The sequence below is a fragment of the Budorcas taxicolor genome, chromosome X, assembly GCF_023091745.1.
Source record: "Budorcas taxicolor isolate Tak-1 chromosome X, Takin1.1, whole genome shotgun sequence".
Classification (NCBI taxonomy): domain Eukaryota; kingdom Metazoa; phylum Chordata; class Mammalia; order Artiodactyla; family Bovidae; genus Budorcas; species Budorcas taxicolor.
In genome coordinates, this window is record NC_068935.1 from 26,229,053 (window position 1) to 26,245,933 (window position 16,881).

The 16,881-nt window shown below is 39.2% G+C and overlaps 1 protein-coding gene across 2 annotated transcripts in view; it reads right to left on the reverse strand.

The window, feature by feature from the left end:
* Positions 1-9,399: 9,399 nt before the first annotated feature.
* Positions 9,400-16,881, reverse strand: part of KLHL13 (kelch like family member 13) — a 200,525-nt gene continuing 193,043 nt past the window's right edge. For both annotated transcript variants that reach the window (XM_052663078.1, XM_052663077.1), the window contains exons 7-8: positions 13,212-13,325; positions 9,400-10,941 (exon numbers count right to left, since the gene is read on the reverse strand). In XM_052663078.1, the coding sequence (XP_052519038.1) occupies positions 10,454-10,941; positions 13,212-13,325 (602 nt within the window). In that variant the 3' untranslated portion in view covers positions 9,400-10,453. The remainder of the gene's footprint in view (positions 10,942-13,211; positions 13,326-16,881) is intronic.

Here is a 16,881-nt window from a genome sequence, read left to right on the forward strand (position 1 = left end):
CGAACCTGCATCCCCCGCACTGGGAGCACAGAGTCTCAGTTAGTGAACCGCTAGGGAAGTCTCTGAACTTGTTTCTGTTGACATCAGTTTGCGGAGCATCTCAACTCAGATTAATTTCCCCATTCACTGGGAATGTTCCCCTTTCTAGGGATCGAGTTCCTGCCCCTCACATTGGTGCCCTGAGGCCCTCGTGTATTCATCCAAAGGTAAGTGATCTAATAGGAACGTCGCTCAGTCGTGTCCAACTCTTTGCGGCCCCATGGACTGTAGCCTACCAGGCTCCTCTGTCCATGGGATTTTCCAGGCAATAGTACTGGAGTGGATTGCCATTTCCTTCTCCAGCAGATCTTCCTGACCCAGGGATCGAACCCGGGTCTCCTGCATTGTAGACAGACGCTTTACCGTCTGAGCCACCAGGGAAGTCCAAGTGATCTAAACCCATCCTATTTCTGTGCTTCCCAAGGAGTTTTCAACTGATGATGGCAAGAAGGGAGTATTTTCTCCATTGTGAGGGAAAGGCAGGCGTTCTCAGGCCACTGCCATGTCAGAGAGGCTACTCCATGGGAGGAAGCAATGAATCCAGCCCTCAGAGAAAAGCAGAGTCAGAGTGCTGGCAGTCTTTGAGTTCTTCTGGTTTTCTCCATGTTCCAGTGGCAGCTAGGGTCTTCCTATGGTTGTATAGGATGCCCCAATGAAAGTGAAAGTGAAGTCGCTCAGTCGTGTCTGACTCTTTGTGACCCTGTGGACTGTAGCCCACCAGGCTCCTCCCTCCATGAGATTTTCCAGGCAAGAGTACTGGAGTGGCTTGCCATTTCCTTCTCCAGGGGATCATCCCGACCCAGGAATCAAACCTGGGTCTCCCGCATTCCAGGCAGATGCTTTAACCTCTGAGCCACCAAGGAAGCCCTAGATGCCCCAATAACTGGTCCAATATTTTTATTTGAGCATGAGCTGGTTGGAGTTTGATTTCTAGGCTTGCAGTCAGAACCTTTTTGCTTTCCCTATATATTAATGTCTATTATAGAAAGGCCTTCAGGAAAAGATTTGTGTGATTAATCAAAATCATGGGCTGCTGCAATGATTGTGTACCACTTAAGATATAGGGTTGGCCACAAACTTCTTTCCAGTTTTCATATGGAAAAACCCAGAAGAACTTTTTGATCAACCCAGTCCATTCAGAGTATGTGTTCTATTCTAATGTGATTTTGCTGTGAATTCCGAAGAAAGTGAAAGAAGAGAGTGAAAAAGTTGGCTTAAAGCTCAACATCCAGAAAACTAAGATCATGGCATCCAGTCCCATCATTTCATGGCAAATAGATGGGGAAACAGTGGAAACAGTGGCTGACTTTATTTTTCTGGGCTCCAAAATCACTGCAGATGGTGATTGCAGCCATGAAATTAAAAGGTGCTTACTCCTTGGAAGGAAAGTTATGACCAACCTAGATAGCATATTGAAAAGCAGAGACATTACTTTGCCAACAAAGGTCCATCTAGTCAAGGCTATGGTTTTTCCTGTGGTCATGTATGGATGCGAGAGTTGGACTGTGAAGAAAGCTGAGCATCGAAGAATTGACGCTTTTGAATTGTGGTGTTGGAGAGGACTCTTAAGAGTCCCTTGGACTGCAAGGAGATTCAACCAGACCATCCTAAAGGAGATCAGTCCTGGCCATTCATTGATAGGACTGATTTTGAAGCTTAAACTCCAATACTTTGGCCACCTGACGCGAAGAGTTGACTCATTTGACAAGACCCTGATGCTGGGAAAGATTGAGGGCAGGAAGAGAAGGGGACGACAGAGGATGAGATGGTTGGATGGCGTCACCAACTCAATGGACATGGGTTTGGGTGGACTCCGGGAGTTGGTGATGGACAGGGAGGCCTGGTGTGCTGCAGTTCATGGGGTCACAGAGTCAGACATGACTGAGCGACTGAACTGAACTTATAAGGCTAGGAGAGAACTTTTACATCATTGTGGCTGCCTGGGTTTAATCACCGAGGGAGTTGGTAGGTTTTCAGATAAGACATGAGAACTGAGAAATCAGACCTTAAGTGATGTATCTTTTGGAACTTCGCTTTTTGGTGTCAGGACTTCAAATAACCCAGGAGTCCACATTAAAACATTTTGTTTATATTATAACCACACACAAACACACACACACACACATAAGTATTGTTTGGTGAATTTTTTCTTTTGATTAAATACATTTATATGTGTATATTTAATATATGTAAATACACACATATACATAGTCAAAAGAAAAATTCACAAAACAATACTTAAATGTGTGATCTAGGGCATACTCTATTTTTAATTCCATTTCTGTACAAAATGTTTCTAAAATTGATCTTAGAACTCAGCAGTTCTCACACTTTTGGGTCTCAGGGCTTCTTTATATTCTTAAATTTTGAGGACACCAGAGATTGTGTTTATGTGCATTACAGCTATTGATGTTTATTGTATTAAAAACGAAGGATGAGAGGTTTTTAAATACAAGAATATCCAAGCTCATATCCAATTACCTGACAGAGCAATGGCATCACTGTTTGTCCTTCAGTCTCTGGAAAATGCCACCATACACTTGCAAATGAGATCTTAGTATGATGAGAATGATTTTGACTTCTAGAATTCCCTGAAAGAGTCTCAGGAACACCAGGTTGCCTGGACCACACTTTGTAAATTTCTGTACTCAGACTTGAAAAACATGAATCTAGAAAAAGCCCAGGCTGATTACGGACAAACGGAACCAAAAAAAATCAAATTAGCTACATTTCCTTCTGCATGTTTCCCTCTTGTTCTTCTCAAGTGAGGAAAGTATTATGGTTAATTCCTCAACAATGATTTTGCATCAGATAGTTAATCTAAGCTAATCCATGCACAGCACTCCCCTACCAACATGTCCACGGGCAAATTGTATGTCCTAAGTTGGCTCCAACAGACTAAAGAGAATTTAAATTCCACAATTGAGAGAGAGGTTTTCTCTCTCTCTGGATGTGAACAAGGAATGCTACTGGCAAAATACAGTGCTTACAAATGTTATTGCAAATAGAGTGGGGATATGAGAGAGAGAAAAAAAAAAAACAACCTGGAAGTTTGACAACACTGAGCTAATTACATTGTGCCTGGGGCCTTCTTTACCTCCAGTGAGCTTTGCAGCTCTGAGAAAGCGCATTTCCTTATTGTTAGAGTTGGGGATCAGTTACTTGCGGCAGAAAAGATATTGACACACTGAGATTTTGGGCAAGGCTTGTTAAATATCCCATCCTGCACTTTGCTGGTTACAGAGTATTTTAAAGGGCAGGTTGTGTGTGACTCTACCTAGCACAGAACCAGCAAGTTGGTAGTTTGAATAATTAGATCCAGTTGATCAGTGGACAGGAGCTAGGGTTTCAGGGACTGACTGCCCCTTTCTTATGCATATTCTTTTATTTATAGCTTTGTGGCAAGAAAAGTTGCATTAATGCAGACACTCTTTTCTTTGTTGATTTCCAGTCATTCATTTTATAAACATCTATTTATGTGATTTGCTCAGATGTGGCTTCTTTACACACCCATCCTAGCCTCCGGCCTACCACATTGTAAGCATCGATCTACCCAACTAGACTGAGCTCCTTGAGGGCAGGGATTCAGTTTTACTCATTTTTATAGACCCTAGGACTCTTCATTGACTGATACTAAATAAGTTCACAATGAATGTCTGTTGAAAGAATAAATGAATGATAATGAAACGTGCTCCTTTAAAACAGAGGTCAGCAAACCCCTGACCATGGACCAAGTCTGCAATGTGGCCTATTATGCTATGGTCCAATAGCTAAGGATATTCTTTATTTTTTTAAATGGCTAAAAATTCAAAAGGAGAACAATATTTTGTAATTTATTACATGATATTCAAATTTCAGTGTCCTAAAGTTTTATTGGAACACATTGACAGTCATTCATTTACACATTCTGTACATTTTCCAGCTACAACAGCAGAGATGAGTCATCATGACCAAGACCAATGGTCCAACAGAGATTAAAATATTTACATTTTTCTAGAGAAAGTTTGCCAACCTGTTGAGGTGGCAAGAATACACAGAACTGTACAAAAAGGAGCTTCACAACCAAGATAATCACAATGGTGTGATCACTCACCTAGAGCCAGACATCCTGGAATGTCAAGTCAAGTGGGCCTTAGAAAGCATCACTACGAACTAAGCTAGTGGAGGTGATGGAATTCCAGTTGAGCTATTTCAAATCCTGAAAGATGATGCTGTGAAAGTGCTGCACTCAATATGCCAACAAATTTGGAAAACTCAGCAGTGGCCACAGGACTGGAAAAGGTCAGTTTTCATTCCAATCCCAAAGAAAGGCAATGCCAAAGAATGTTCAAACTACCGCACAATTGCACTCATCTCACATGCTAGTAAAGTAATGCTCAAAATTCTCCAAGTCAGGCTTCAGCAGTACGTGAACCATGAAATTTCAGATGTTCAAGCTGGTTTTAGAAAAGGCAGAGGAACCAGAGATCAAATTGCCAACATCCACTGGATCATCAAAAAAGCAAGAGAGTTCCAGAAAAACATCTATTTCTGCTTGATTGACTATGCCAAAGCCTTTGACTGTGTGGATCACAATCAACTGTGGAAAATTCTGAAAGAGATGGGAATCCCAGACCACCTGACCTGCCTCCTGAGAAATCTGTATGCAGGTCAGGAACCAACAGTCAGAACTGGACATGGAAGAACAGACTGGTTCCAAATAGAAAAAGGAGTACGTCAAGGCTGTATATTGTCACCCTGCTTATTTAACTTCTATGCAGAGTACATCATGAGAAACGCTGGACTGGAAGAAGCACAAGCTGGAATCAAGATTGCCGGGAGAAATATCAAAAACCTCAGATATGCAGATGACATCACCCTTATGGCAGAAAGTGAAGAGGAACTAAAAAGCCTCTTGATGAAAGTGAAAGAGGAGAGTGAAAAAGTTGGCTTAAAGCTCAACATTCAGAAAACGAAGATCATGACATCTGGTCCCATCACTGCATGGGAAATAGATGGGGAGACTGTGGAAACAGTGTCAGACTTTATTTTCATGGGCTCCAAAATCACTGCAGATGGTGATTGCAGCCATGAAATTAAATGACGTTTACTCCTTGGAAGGAAAGTTATGACCAACCTAGATAGCATATTCAAAAGCAGAGACATTACTTTGCCAACAAAGGTCTGTCTAGTCAAGGCTATGGTTTTTCCTGTGGTCATGCATGGATGTGAGAGTCGGACTGTTAAGAAAGCTGAGCGTCGAAGAATTGATGCTTCTGAACTGTGGTTTTGGAGAAGACTCTTGAGAGTCCCTTGGACTGCAAGGAGATCAACCAGTCCATTCTAAAGGAGATCAGTCCTGAGTGTTCATTGGAAGGACTGATGCTAAAGCTGAAACTCCAGTACTTTGGCCACCTCATGTGAAGAGTTGACTCATTGGAAAAGACGCTGATGCTGGGAGGGATTGGGGGCAGGAGGAGAAGGGGATGACAGAGGATGAGACGGCTGGATGGCATCATCGACTCAATGGACATGAGTTTGAGTGAACTTCAGGAGTTGGTGATGGACAGGGAGGCCTGGCGTGCTGCGATTCATGGGGTCGCAAAGAGTCAGACAGGACTGTTTCCTGCTTTGTTTGTTTTTGACAGAGCTGTGGCCTTTATTCTCATTTTTTAAAGTTCAATCTTCCTTTGTCATAGTCCCATTGCCAAATAACATGCAAGGTGAAGAAGCATTGGGCTGATTAGTGGAGACAGCAAGGAATACTAAATTTAAATAGAGAATGAATACATCCCTAAAACTACCATTTAATAAAAAAACCTGTAATCACTTTTAAAATACTAATAAAAGATAGAGAATGAAATATCTACTCTGATATTTTAATTATACAAATTACTTAATTCATTGATGAAATAAATATTTTAATTATCTAGGATCACCTTGTTAGGGGAAGCACACTGACTGAAACTGCCCACCCTGGCCCAGCACCAAAGTAACCATTTGCATGAGTTGTTTTATGACAGGAGGTCCTGGTAAGGAAAACAGAACTAATAAGCCACCACCAACCAGAAGAGTTCAGGAAAGGTCAAAAGGAGACATCACATGTCCGACCACCTCCCAGAATCCTTCTCACTGTCATCCATCTTGGCTGAACAAAGCCTGCACCATCAGGAAGGACTCTGAGTCAGAATGATTGGCTAAGGACAACCTGGAAACTAATCTGATCACCGTAAAACCCGAGCCTTGGCAGAGCAGTTCTCCTGGGTTCCCTTACCCTAGTGTTCTCCACCCGGGTGCCCCTTCCCAATAAAATCTCTTGCTTTGACAGCACATGTGTCTCCTTGGACAATTTATTTCTGAGTGTTAGACAAGAGTCCAGTTTCGGGCCCTGGAAGGGGTCCCCACTCCTGAAACACTATTGCTTAATTCAATGGACATCTGATTTGACCACATTAATATTTTAATATTTTTACACTGATATAAACCCAATACATTGCTGAGTAGTTAAACCTCACTTAATACAGGGGTTAGAAGTCTTACTCTAAATACTGTATTGACATATTTTGTATCAGTAATTAAAATGCACAGATGTTCTAGAATGTATTTCATATCAGGAAATGATATATTAATATATCAAAAAATATACTGTTATACAAAATTATTTATAGATTTGAAATGATAATAGTGTAAAAGCAAAATACATTTAGCTATGGTTACTGATATGGGGGGAGATGAATGACTTTTTTCTTCCTTGTATTTACCAATTTTTCTCTATTTTGCCTGTTTATAATTACCAAGAATTTTAAAACACTGCATGATTTGACCCACTTAAAACAAAATTCCTGGAATCCTTGTGAACTTATTTCACATTTACTTTGCTGCCCACATATTCCAAGAGCTCTCTGATATGGAAAGGACTAAACCTGAGGTCTGGTGCCTTGAAAATAAAACACAAAATAGCCAAGAATAAAATTAGAGGCAGAGCCAACTTTTCCATAGTATGGTAAAGGAAATCTGCTTACCATTCTTGGGCGGGGATTGGGGGTGGTGGGGAGGGTGGAAATACACAAAGGCGCTTGAAATGGAAAAAAAGGTCAGACTAATTAAATAAAATACCACTTAATTGCCTTGTGGGCCACTCGCTCAGGGGCTCATGAAAGGGAGTTATTTTAGCCACTTCCGAAGAGACGATACACTCGTATATATTGTTAAGTCCCTAAAGTAACAAGAGAGAGGAAACAGGTTCGGGTCATCATCTTTCTTTTCAGGACAAAACTTGATTATGAGATAAATTTTTTAAAATTCTTGAAATAGGCAAAGTAGCTTTTTTCTTTCATCTTCTGCACTCTACCAGCCTTGACCAGGAAAGGAAATGATGACCCTTTTGAGATTTAATACATTAAACATATATTATATTAACATAACATTAAACATTTACTGCATTATAACTCAATAATTCCTTTTTCAAGTAAAACAAGAACCTAAGAAAGGCAAACGTGAGAAATGTTTGTATTGTCAAACAATGACTGGCAGATATTTTTTATAAAGAAAAATGGTTAATTTGCTATGAAAGAAAATGTGTAGTAATTTACCAGCTGTTGGAATTGTTTAATAACAGCACTTGTGTGACATGCATTGCTGTTCTAAATAACATATGGCATGGATGCAGAAAAGGTAAGCTGTCAAACAGAATCTGTGTGCTTTGTTATTCCCTGTGGCAAACTGGGAACAAATCACAGACCCTATTTCCTCTTCTTTCTGGGCATGTGGCTGTCTGATATTTTCCAGTCCCCTTTGGGCTTCTGTGTGGACACAGAACTGATTTCTGACCAGCAGAATGTGGGTAGATGTGATGTAAGCCTCTTTCAACCCAACCCCCCTCATGCCTTCAATGCTCCCTTTTTCTTCTGCTAACTGAATGGAGAGGATTCTGAGGACCCTTAGAGGAGAGTTGCCTGACCAGGAAAACTCACACTGGACTCTGTCTTGTACACACTCCCACATTTGGGCAGTTGTTAACTGTGTACAAATGGTTGAATCCATTCTGCCTATAAAGAGAACTGAAAATATGTGGCCAGTTACTGTGCCTTAAGAAATACAGACATAGAGGTAGAGAACAAATGTATGGATACAAAGGGGGAAAGGGGTAGGGTTGGAGGAATTGGGAGACTGAGATTAACACCTACACTATTGATACTATGTATAAAATAGATAACTGACAAGAACCTGTTGTATAGCACAGGGAACTCTACTTAATGCACTGTGGTGAGCTGAATGCAAAGGCAGTCCAAAAAACAGGAGATATTTGTATACATATAGCTGGTTCACTTTGCTGCACAGTAGAAACGAACACATTATGAAGCAACCATACCCTAATGAAAACTAATTAGAAAAAAGAATACTCCTGCCAAGACAATCTTTCAAATTCAAACTAGGCCTCCCCTAACATTCAAAAGTACCACTGATGGGAAAATGGTTTTCTTTGTTATGATTAACTCAAGACAAAGGTAGTGACAGGGTACTGCCAATTACCCACTGGTTAAGAACTTTGGTGATACTCGTTGTTCTGAAATAGCTCAAACTTTTTGGTTCAGATTTAACCTGGTCATTTGCAGATGAAGTAGGAAAAATCATACACATGGCCCTAACATAATGATCAAACAATAACCTACAAAAACTTTTTCTTTATACTCCTTGGTTGAGAACAAATCTCTCAGGTTATTTTACACAATCTCTTCTTGTTAGACAAGATGGATCTTCTCGAAGAGCAGGAAAACTGACCTCAGAAATTCCATTGCTCTTGTGGTTTAGACATATTAACCTGTAGGGATGGGGAGAGGCCAATGAGCATCTTCTACAAACTATTTTAAGTGAAAGTTGCTCAGTCCTGTCTGACTCTTTGCGACCCCATGGACTACACAGTCCATGGAATTCTCCAGGCCAGAATACTGGAGTGGGTAGCTTTTCCCTTCTCCAGGGGATCTTCTCAACCCAGGAATCGAACGCAGGTCTCCCGTATTGCAGACTATTTTGGGTTGGCCAAAAATTTCATTTGGGTTTTTCTGGAAGATGGGTATAAAAAACTGAATGAACTTTTTGGTTAACCCAATAACTCCTCAAAAACAACCAACAAGGAGTTTTCACCAATGAAGCTGGACCTGGTCAAATTCTTTTTTCCTTGAATGAAAGATACTAGTATTCAGTAATCCAAGCTGTTCAATACTCTTAAGTTCTAATCATTTAGATCTTGGCACACTAAAAAAAAAAAAAAAAAAGATATTTAATAAAAGTAAGTCAAATCAGACAATAATAGAATATCTCACACCAAAATGACATCAAATGTTTTTTATTGAACAAAAAAGATAGAACATGGAAGTTGAATTCACTGAGCAAAGGCAGCTCACCAGGTGAAGCTGCTATATTGTGTGCTAAATAATCTTATGAACTGAGTATACAGAATACATATAATATGTAAGTTATCTCAACAGCAAAGGAGAAGGTGTAGATTACAGTTTTGGAGGGAAAAATCTGGTCAAATGACAAATTTAGTTGCTCAAAATTTCTAGCCCTTGTCCACCTAAATTCAGTATGATTCTACATATGTGCATTCAGTATGTGCATACTGAATTCCCATTTTAACTGAAGCTGCTTTTTGGAAGAAATTTAAAAGTATTTATTTTTTCGCATTAATTTGACATTCTAGTCAATTTTTAAAAATTTCCTTTTTGACATATATGTGTGCATGTATTTATACACACCTAAAAACCCCCAAACCCTTGTTTACAAGTTGAGGGGTCATGCTGTTTTTTTTTTTTTATTAAGATTGGTGAATTTCAATGATTATTTCTCCTGTGCATCTAAGAAATTGGATGTGTTTTCAATGCACCCCCACAGACAGGAGGGCTGACAGATATGTCAAAAATACTTTATGGAAAGAGGCAGGTAGCTCATGCGAGTTGGCAACCTTTTGTCTGGTGTCTCCTGTTGGAACTGGCTGTCTCCCTTTAACATCTCACAGTCAAAGATGAAAGGAAAACTTTTTACTTTGAAGCCTAGTTAGCACAGTTGCACATTTACTATAATCCACCTTTTAACTTGGTTTATTGGGCTTTTCTAATGTAAGATGACAAACACCTTACATCCAGTACACAGCATCAAAAAGTACTGAAGAAACATCTTATAGACAATACTTTTTTTTCTTGTATGTTAAATATCAGCTTCTATGGGATACATTTCCAGAATGGTTTGTTACCACTTTATAAACACTCGAAGCCAAACAAACAGCACGAAGAACATCAATGTCTTTTTTCCAATATTTGTATCAATTACTGGAGGATAATCCTAACATACACTACTTAAGGAGAGGGGGCAAAAGAAGAGAATTCATGACACACTGCAAAGATAGGACTACAGCATCTTAGTTGCAGGGACGATTTTACGGTGCAGAAAGAGGGGACTCTCTAGAAGGTGATGGTGTGGTTTCTTCAGGTGGAAAAACCGTGAGTGTGCAAGCTCGGATGCCACCCAGGGATTCTGGGAGATCAAACACCTTATGCCATTCATCTTTATCTGGATCATATTTCTGCACGATCTCTACCATACAACGATTATTCCACGAATACCCACCAACCACGTAGATTTTATTTTCAAAGACAGCGACCCCAACATCACTCTGCCCTCTTAACATAGCAGCAATTGGGGTCCACTGGTCAAGGATCGGTGAGTAGTATTCACAGCTTAGGACATCGTCATAATCACTGGTTCCTCTGAAGTGATTGCCGCCGATAACGTAGAGCCTTTCTCCCACAGTGCACATGCAATGCAGACCTCTGACAGTGGTCATCGGCGCCTTCTGGATCCATTTGTCAGTATCAGGGTCAAAGCACATGAGCTCCTTTTGGAAAGTGTCATGAGTAATTCCTCCTGAGGAATGAAAATTATAGGTGGGAGGTAAACAGATTAATATGAAAATGCAAAAGTTAATAGAAGGCTCTCTGTCACAGATGATTCACCTTTAGCCACATATTATGACATTTTAGAGTTTATCAGGTGTGTTCTTATACATGTCTGCCTGCTATAACTACTTTCTCTGGATTAAAAATAAAGAAAATAATATTTTCACCTCCTTAAAGAACAGAAGTGTAGCTTATATTATTGTAATGACTTTCTCAGAGACCCAAGGAATTTAAGAGGCTTTACAGAATGCAAATATATTTTGGCTACTTTTTGAGTTGAGTTTACAGTAAATCCCAACTACAAAGCATCATGCACTCCTGCTGCCCTTTAAATGTTAGGTGTTCGCTTCCTCATTTGTCAAATAAGAATGGACACTCTAGCTCTCGAGTTAGGGTTTTGATTATGAATTGAAATAAATAACAATGCTTTGGAAAAGTCGAAAGTGTTATGCAACCATACAGGCTTACACGAATATTCAGAACTGTTTTTGTAGACCTTAGGGTGAGGATGGGTAATGTCCTCTCTTAAAAAGTTAAAGAATTAGAATGCTGAAAATACCTGGAATTTTGTATGTACAGTGATTCGTTGCTGATCTATTGAGTCCATATCATCTATAAAACATATTTTTAGATCATATTTCAATCAGTCTGTACAATGAAAATATCAAACTATGTGTTCTGCAGCTTAGGGAGAAAACTAAACTAAGCTTCAGCCACATCATCCAAAACTCTACTATCTGGGGGCCAGATGGCCATCACTAGGTAGGTGGGGTTTTTTTCCTGCTTTTCTATATTTTTTTCTGTACTTCACTGAGTTCCCAGCAAGCAAAACAGTGCTCTTTGGTTTGAAAATCAGCTGTGGTTTCCAGCCTACTCTTGACTGGGAAGGTCATTTGTGCAATATATGCTAGTTATGCCAAATCACCACTAGAACAATTCGAATGTCATTTTTTCCCACCAGAGGACTTGCAGCTCTCATTATAATAGCATAGCAGCCACACACAGAAAATGGGTAGATGGTGTAAATCATTGATTAGCGGAACATATGATTTCCTAGAAAGCTCTTTCAATATAAGGTGTCCCATAGTTTGCTCATAAATTTCACACCAGAAACCTGCCAATCACACACTAAAGGTCTTTCACTGATCCTTCTTGATTACAGATTTCATTAAGGCAGCGTTCAGAGACTCAGACCACAAACATCACCTTAATGCCTTTGTTCTCTAATAATGTAGCTGCTGGCTTGGCACTGGCCGACCTTCAAAAGAGGGAAAATTGTCAGAGGTAGACTCTGTCAGGGCCAAGTGGTAAGAACCTAACAGAGTCAAGTCTAAATACTGGAAGTGAACGTTACATTAAAATAGGACTCGTTTCTACATTCTACATAAGGATGATCTGAACACTAACAGTTTGTGCTACTGTGACACTGAGCCAACTGTAGTCTTTTCAGAATTTTTTATTAGAAAAATACATGTGAATGTGGCCAAAATATAGGTAATCAGCACAGAATTATTTCTGCAATGACACCACAGTAGAACCTACTATAATACTCAGGACAAGAGAAACATGTTATGGGTTGCACTAAATTAGGTCTTCCCTCGTGGCTCAGTCAGTAAAGCGTCTGCCTGCAATGAGGGAGACCTGGGTTCAATTCCTGGGTCGGGAAGATCCCCTGGAGAAGGAAATGGCAACCCACTCCAGTATTTTTGCCTGGAGAATTCCATGGACAGAGGAGCCTGGTGGGCTACAGTCCATGGGGTCGCAAAGAGTCAGACACGACTGAGTGACTAACACAAATGAGAGAATGAACATTATTATGCATTATATGTATATTGGAAGCAAGTTTTATGCACGGTAGGGCTTACATGTTATATAATGATATATTTCCTCATGGAGTTTAGCTAAATTCTAAATAGAAGTGAATTAATGGTTGTTATAGAGACTATGAATGGTGGTTATTAGAGTATTAGACTATGGACTAAGGGGGCTAAAAGGCAAGTTGGAGAAGCTTAAAGCTTTCCAATTTCTTCTAAGTATTACAGTAGGATTGGTTGGCTGCTAGTCTTATAAACTTATAAAATACCAAAGGCATTTACATACAAATGTACACAAAAATACATTCTAAAACCTACAATTATATTTTGATTATCCATTTCCCAGATTATTAACACTATACGGAAAGATGGCAACATAGCTAAAAATCTATGTATTATATGGATTGCATTTGCAATTATTTACCTGATATATACATTACGCCTCCATACACAGTTCCAGCATGGCCATAGTGAGGCTCACTCATTTTGGCAACATAGGTCCATTCGTTTGTTCTTGGATTGTAACATTCTACTGTAGCTATTGTTTAAAAAATAACAAAGAAGAATGGATAGATTTTAAAATATGATTTATAATTTCAAATTTAGCAATAAATTATTTTTCCCTTAGGTGGAACAATAATAATATTCTCATAACTGAAATATTTCTATTTAGGTATGAGATATTCTTGGGGGTCAAATATTAATTATTGAGATTTTGCAATTAATATGAATTGTTAATATATTGAGACATGTTACATCAGACTAGCTATTTAATGTAATAATATAACACACTTCTGTCACTATAGAAATCACTAGACTTTCTTTTCTTCTAGGATCTTGTTACATCTTTATAATTTGATACTTCTCCCATTTCTTTGCTCTAAATATGTGGGAAGAAAAGATGAACAAAATTACAAGGAAGAAAAACACTTTGATTCTATATGATATACCATATAGGAAATAAAGGTTAACAGATATGAAGCAAAAGTTTAAGTTGATAATGAAATTATGCACACTGCCTGGTGTATGTTTTGATGCCTATTGCTCATTTCATATCAAGACTACAAAATTGACACTGACAATAATTTTTCAGTATCTATACATTAAAGCCAATAGTTTACCACTGCAGCCAGTACTGCTCTTAACTTGAAGATGACTGGCAGCATAGGGGTACTTCCTCTCAGCAATAAATTTTCATCCTTAACACAGAGTATTTGAGAAGTGACCTCAACTTATTTAACTATCAATCTGTTATAACATCAAGACTAGAACCAATGACAGTCTAGACAGATAGAAAATGTAATCTTTTTTTAAAAGCAGAATAGGGATGTTAGGAGGTCTCTGGTCCACAGCACGAAATTAGGATTGACTTGAAAAGTTTATACTATTTATTGCAGACGCTGCCACTTGTTAACCCAACTGTTTGTCTCCACTAACCCTGCTTTTTTCTTACTAAGAGAACCACAACACTGCTCAGGAAAGCACTGTGCCAAACTCAAAATAAAATTCAAATCTGCAGGTTCCTGCAGGTCCTGTGAAGCTGGAATTGATGGCATGACATATTTGTAGGCAATGGAATGCAAGCAGGAGGATACAGAGTGGGGCTATTTGATCAAGTCACTGGAATAAACTTGGCTGCTGCTGCTGCTAAGTCGCTTCAGTCGTGTCCGACTCTCTGCGACCCCAGAGATGGCAGCCCACCAGGCTCCCCCGTCCCTGGGATCCTCCAGGCAAGAACACTGGAGTGGGTTGCTACTTCCTTCTCCAATGCAGGAAAGTGAAAAGTGAAAGGGAAGTCGCTCAGTCGTGTCCGACTTCTAGCGAGTCCCTGGAAGGCAGCCCACCAGGCTCCTCCGTCCATGGGATTCTCCAGGCAAGAGTACTGGAGTGGGGTGCCATGCAGCAAAATGCAATCCTAATTGATAAGTCATCCTTTGAACAAGTTTTCCTATTTAAAAAATAATAGTACTGTGAGAACAGGCAAAACTAGAGACAGATTGAAGAGATTAATTTTATCTTTTCAATAATTTCATCAAAATCACTATACAAACTATTTACTTCTCCTCTAACAAAATCTATATTATACCACTTCTTATATCCCATTACTGATTTCCTTTTCTACTTCAGTTTTGAATTTTCAGTCTTATTTCAAAGGTTTTTACTATTCTTTTCTTTTTTTGTAATCTCTTGTTAGTTTTGTTCATTGCTTTGGGCTTGGACCCTTACCAACTCTATTGTTTCTAAATCTTTTCATCAGGTAGCAACATTCTACAAAATCTTTCCCCAAAATAAGGACTATTGCCACGATGAATGACAAGCTAAAACTGCTCTAATACTGTTTGTGATTATTTTCAATCACTGGATGTCTCCTTGAGTGTTCAGTTCCATTTGCCTTTCAGCATGGCTTTCACCTAACTGACAGACAAATCCTACTGAATGCATATCAGTAGCACCCTCTTTACATTTAGAGTGAATCTACTATATTGACTGGCATCAGCAAAGTAGTTAATAGTAGGGTTTTATTTGACAAAGGAATATAATCTAATCACACATCCTATCAGCAAAAGGGTTTTAATGACTTCTGGACATCATCTTTTCCATCTATATGATGTCAAAGGATAGGTTTTATTATAGTTTCATGCTTTTCTTAATGAATTCTGTCTTGAACTTTGAAATTTCTAGACGGTTACAGTCTTTCCTTATGTCTAATTCAATCTATTTCAAAGTAGTTTCCATTAGTTTCCTCTTATTTTTTAAAGGGGAGCTAGAAGTTGAATAGCTATTCACTCTTCATGATTATTAAAATCTTCCTATGTAGAAAGATAATGCTATTATTCTATCAGTGAGTTAACTGCATTTTTGGGGGGGGGGTAATCGGGGTTATAAGAATCCATCTATACTTTCTCATATAGGAGCCCTTTAAGGGTAAGACAGTTATTAAGCACCAATAACACAACAAGTATATAATAGTTCATTATCCCTAAATTGCCTTAGTCTCTGTGGGGTCTCTGGGTCCTAATGCATACAAGGTATGTCTGAGCCCTCTGAGCATCTCTTGCAGGTATGGGGTTTGATTCTAAATGCAATTTTGCCCCTCCTACTGTCTTGCTGGAGCTTCTCCTTTGTTCAGACTTAAACTGAAGAAAGTAGGGAAAACCACTAGACCATTCAGGTATGACCTAAATCAAATCCCTTACAATTATACAGTAGAAGTGACAAATAGATTCAAGGGATTAGATCTGATAAACAGAATGCCTGAAGAACTATGGATGGAGGTTCGTGACATTGTACAGGAGGCAGTGATCAAGACCATCCCCAAGAAAAAGAAATGCAAAAAGGCAAAATGGTTGTCTGAGGAGGCCTTATTAATAGCTATGAAAAGAAGAGAAGCAAAACTTAAAGGGGAAAAGGAAAGATATACCCATCTGAATGCAGAGTTTCAAACAACAGAGATAAGAAAGCCGTCCTCAGTGATCAATGCAAAGAAATAGAGGGAAACAGTAGAATGGGAAAGACGAGAGAGCTCCTCAAGAAAATTAGAGATACCAAGGGAATATTTCATGCAAAGATAGGCACAATAAAGGACAGAAATAGTATAGACCTAAACAGAAGCAGAAGATATTAAGAAGAGGTGGCAAGAATACACAGAAGAACTATACAAAAAAGATCTTCATGACCCAGATAATCACAATGGTGTGATCACTCACCTAGAGCCAGACATCCTGGAATGTCAAGTCAAGTGGGCCTTAGGAAGCATCACTAAGAACAAAGCTAATGGAGGTGATGAAATTCCAGCTCAGCTATTTCAAGTCCTAAAAGATGATGCTGTGAAAGTGCTGCACTCAATATGCCAGCAAATTTGGAAAACTCAGCAGTGGCCACAGGACTGGAAAAGGTCAGTTTTCATTCCAATCCCAAAGAAAGGCAATGCCAAAGAATGCTTAAACTACTGCACAACTGCACTCATCTCACATGCCAGCTAAGTAACGCTCAAAAATTCTCCAAGCCAGGCTTCAACAGTACATTAAACAAGAACTTTCAGATGTTCAAGCTGGATTTAGAAAATGCAGAAGAATCAGAGATCAAATTGCCAA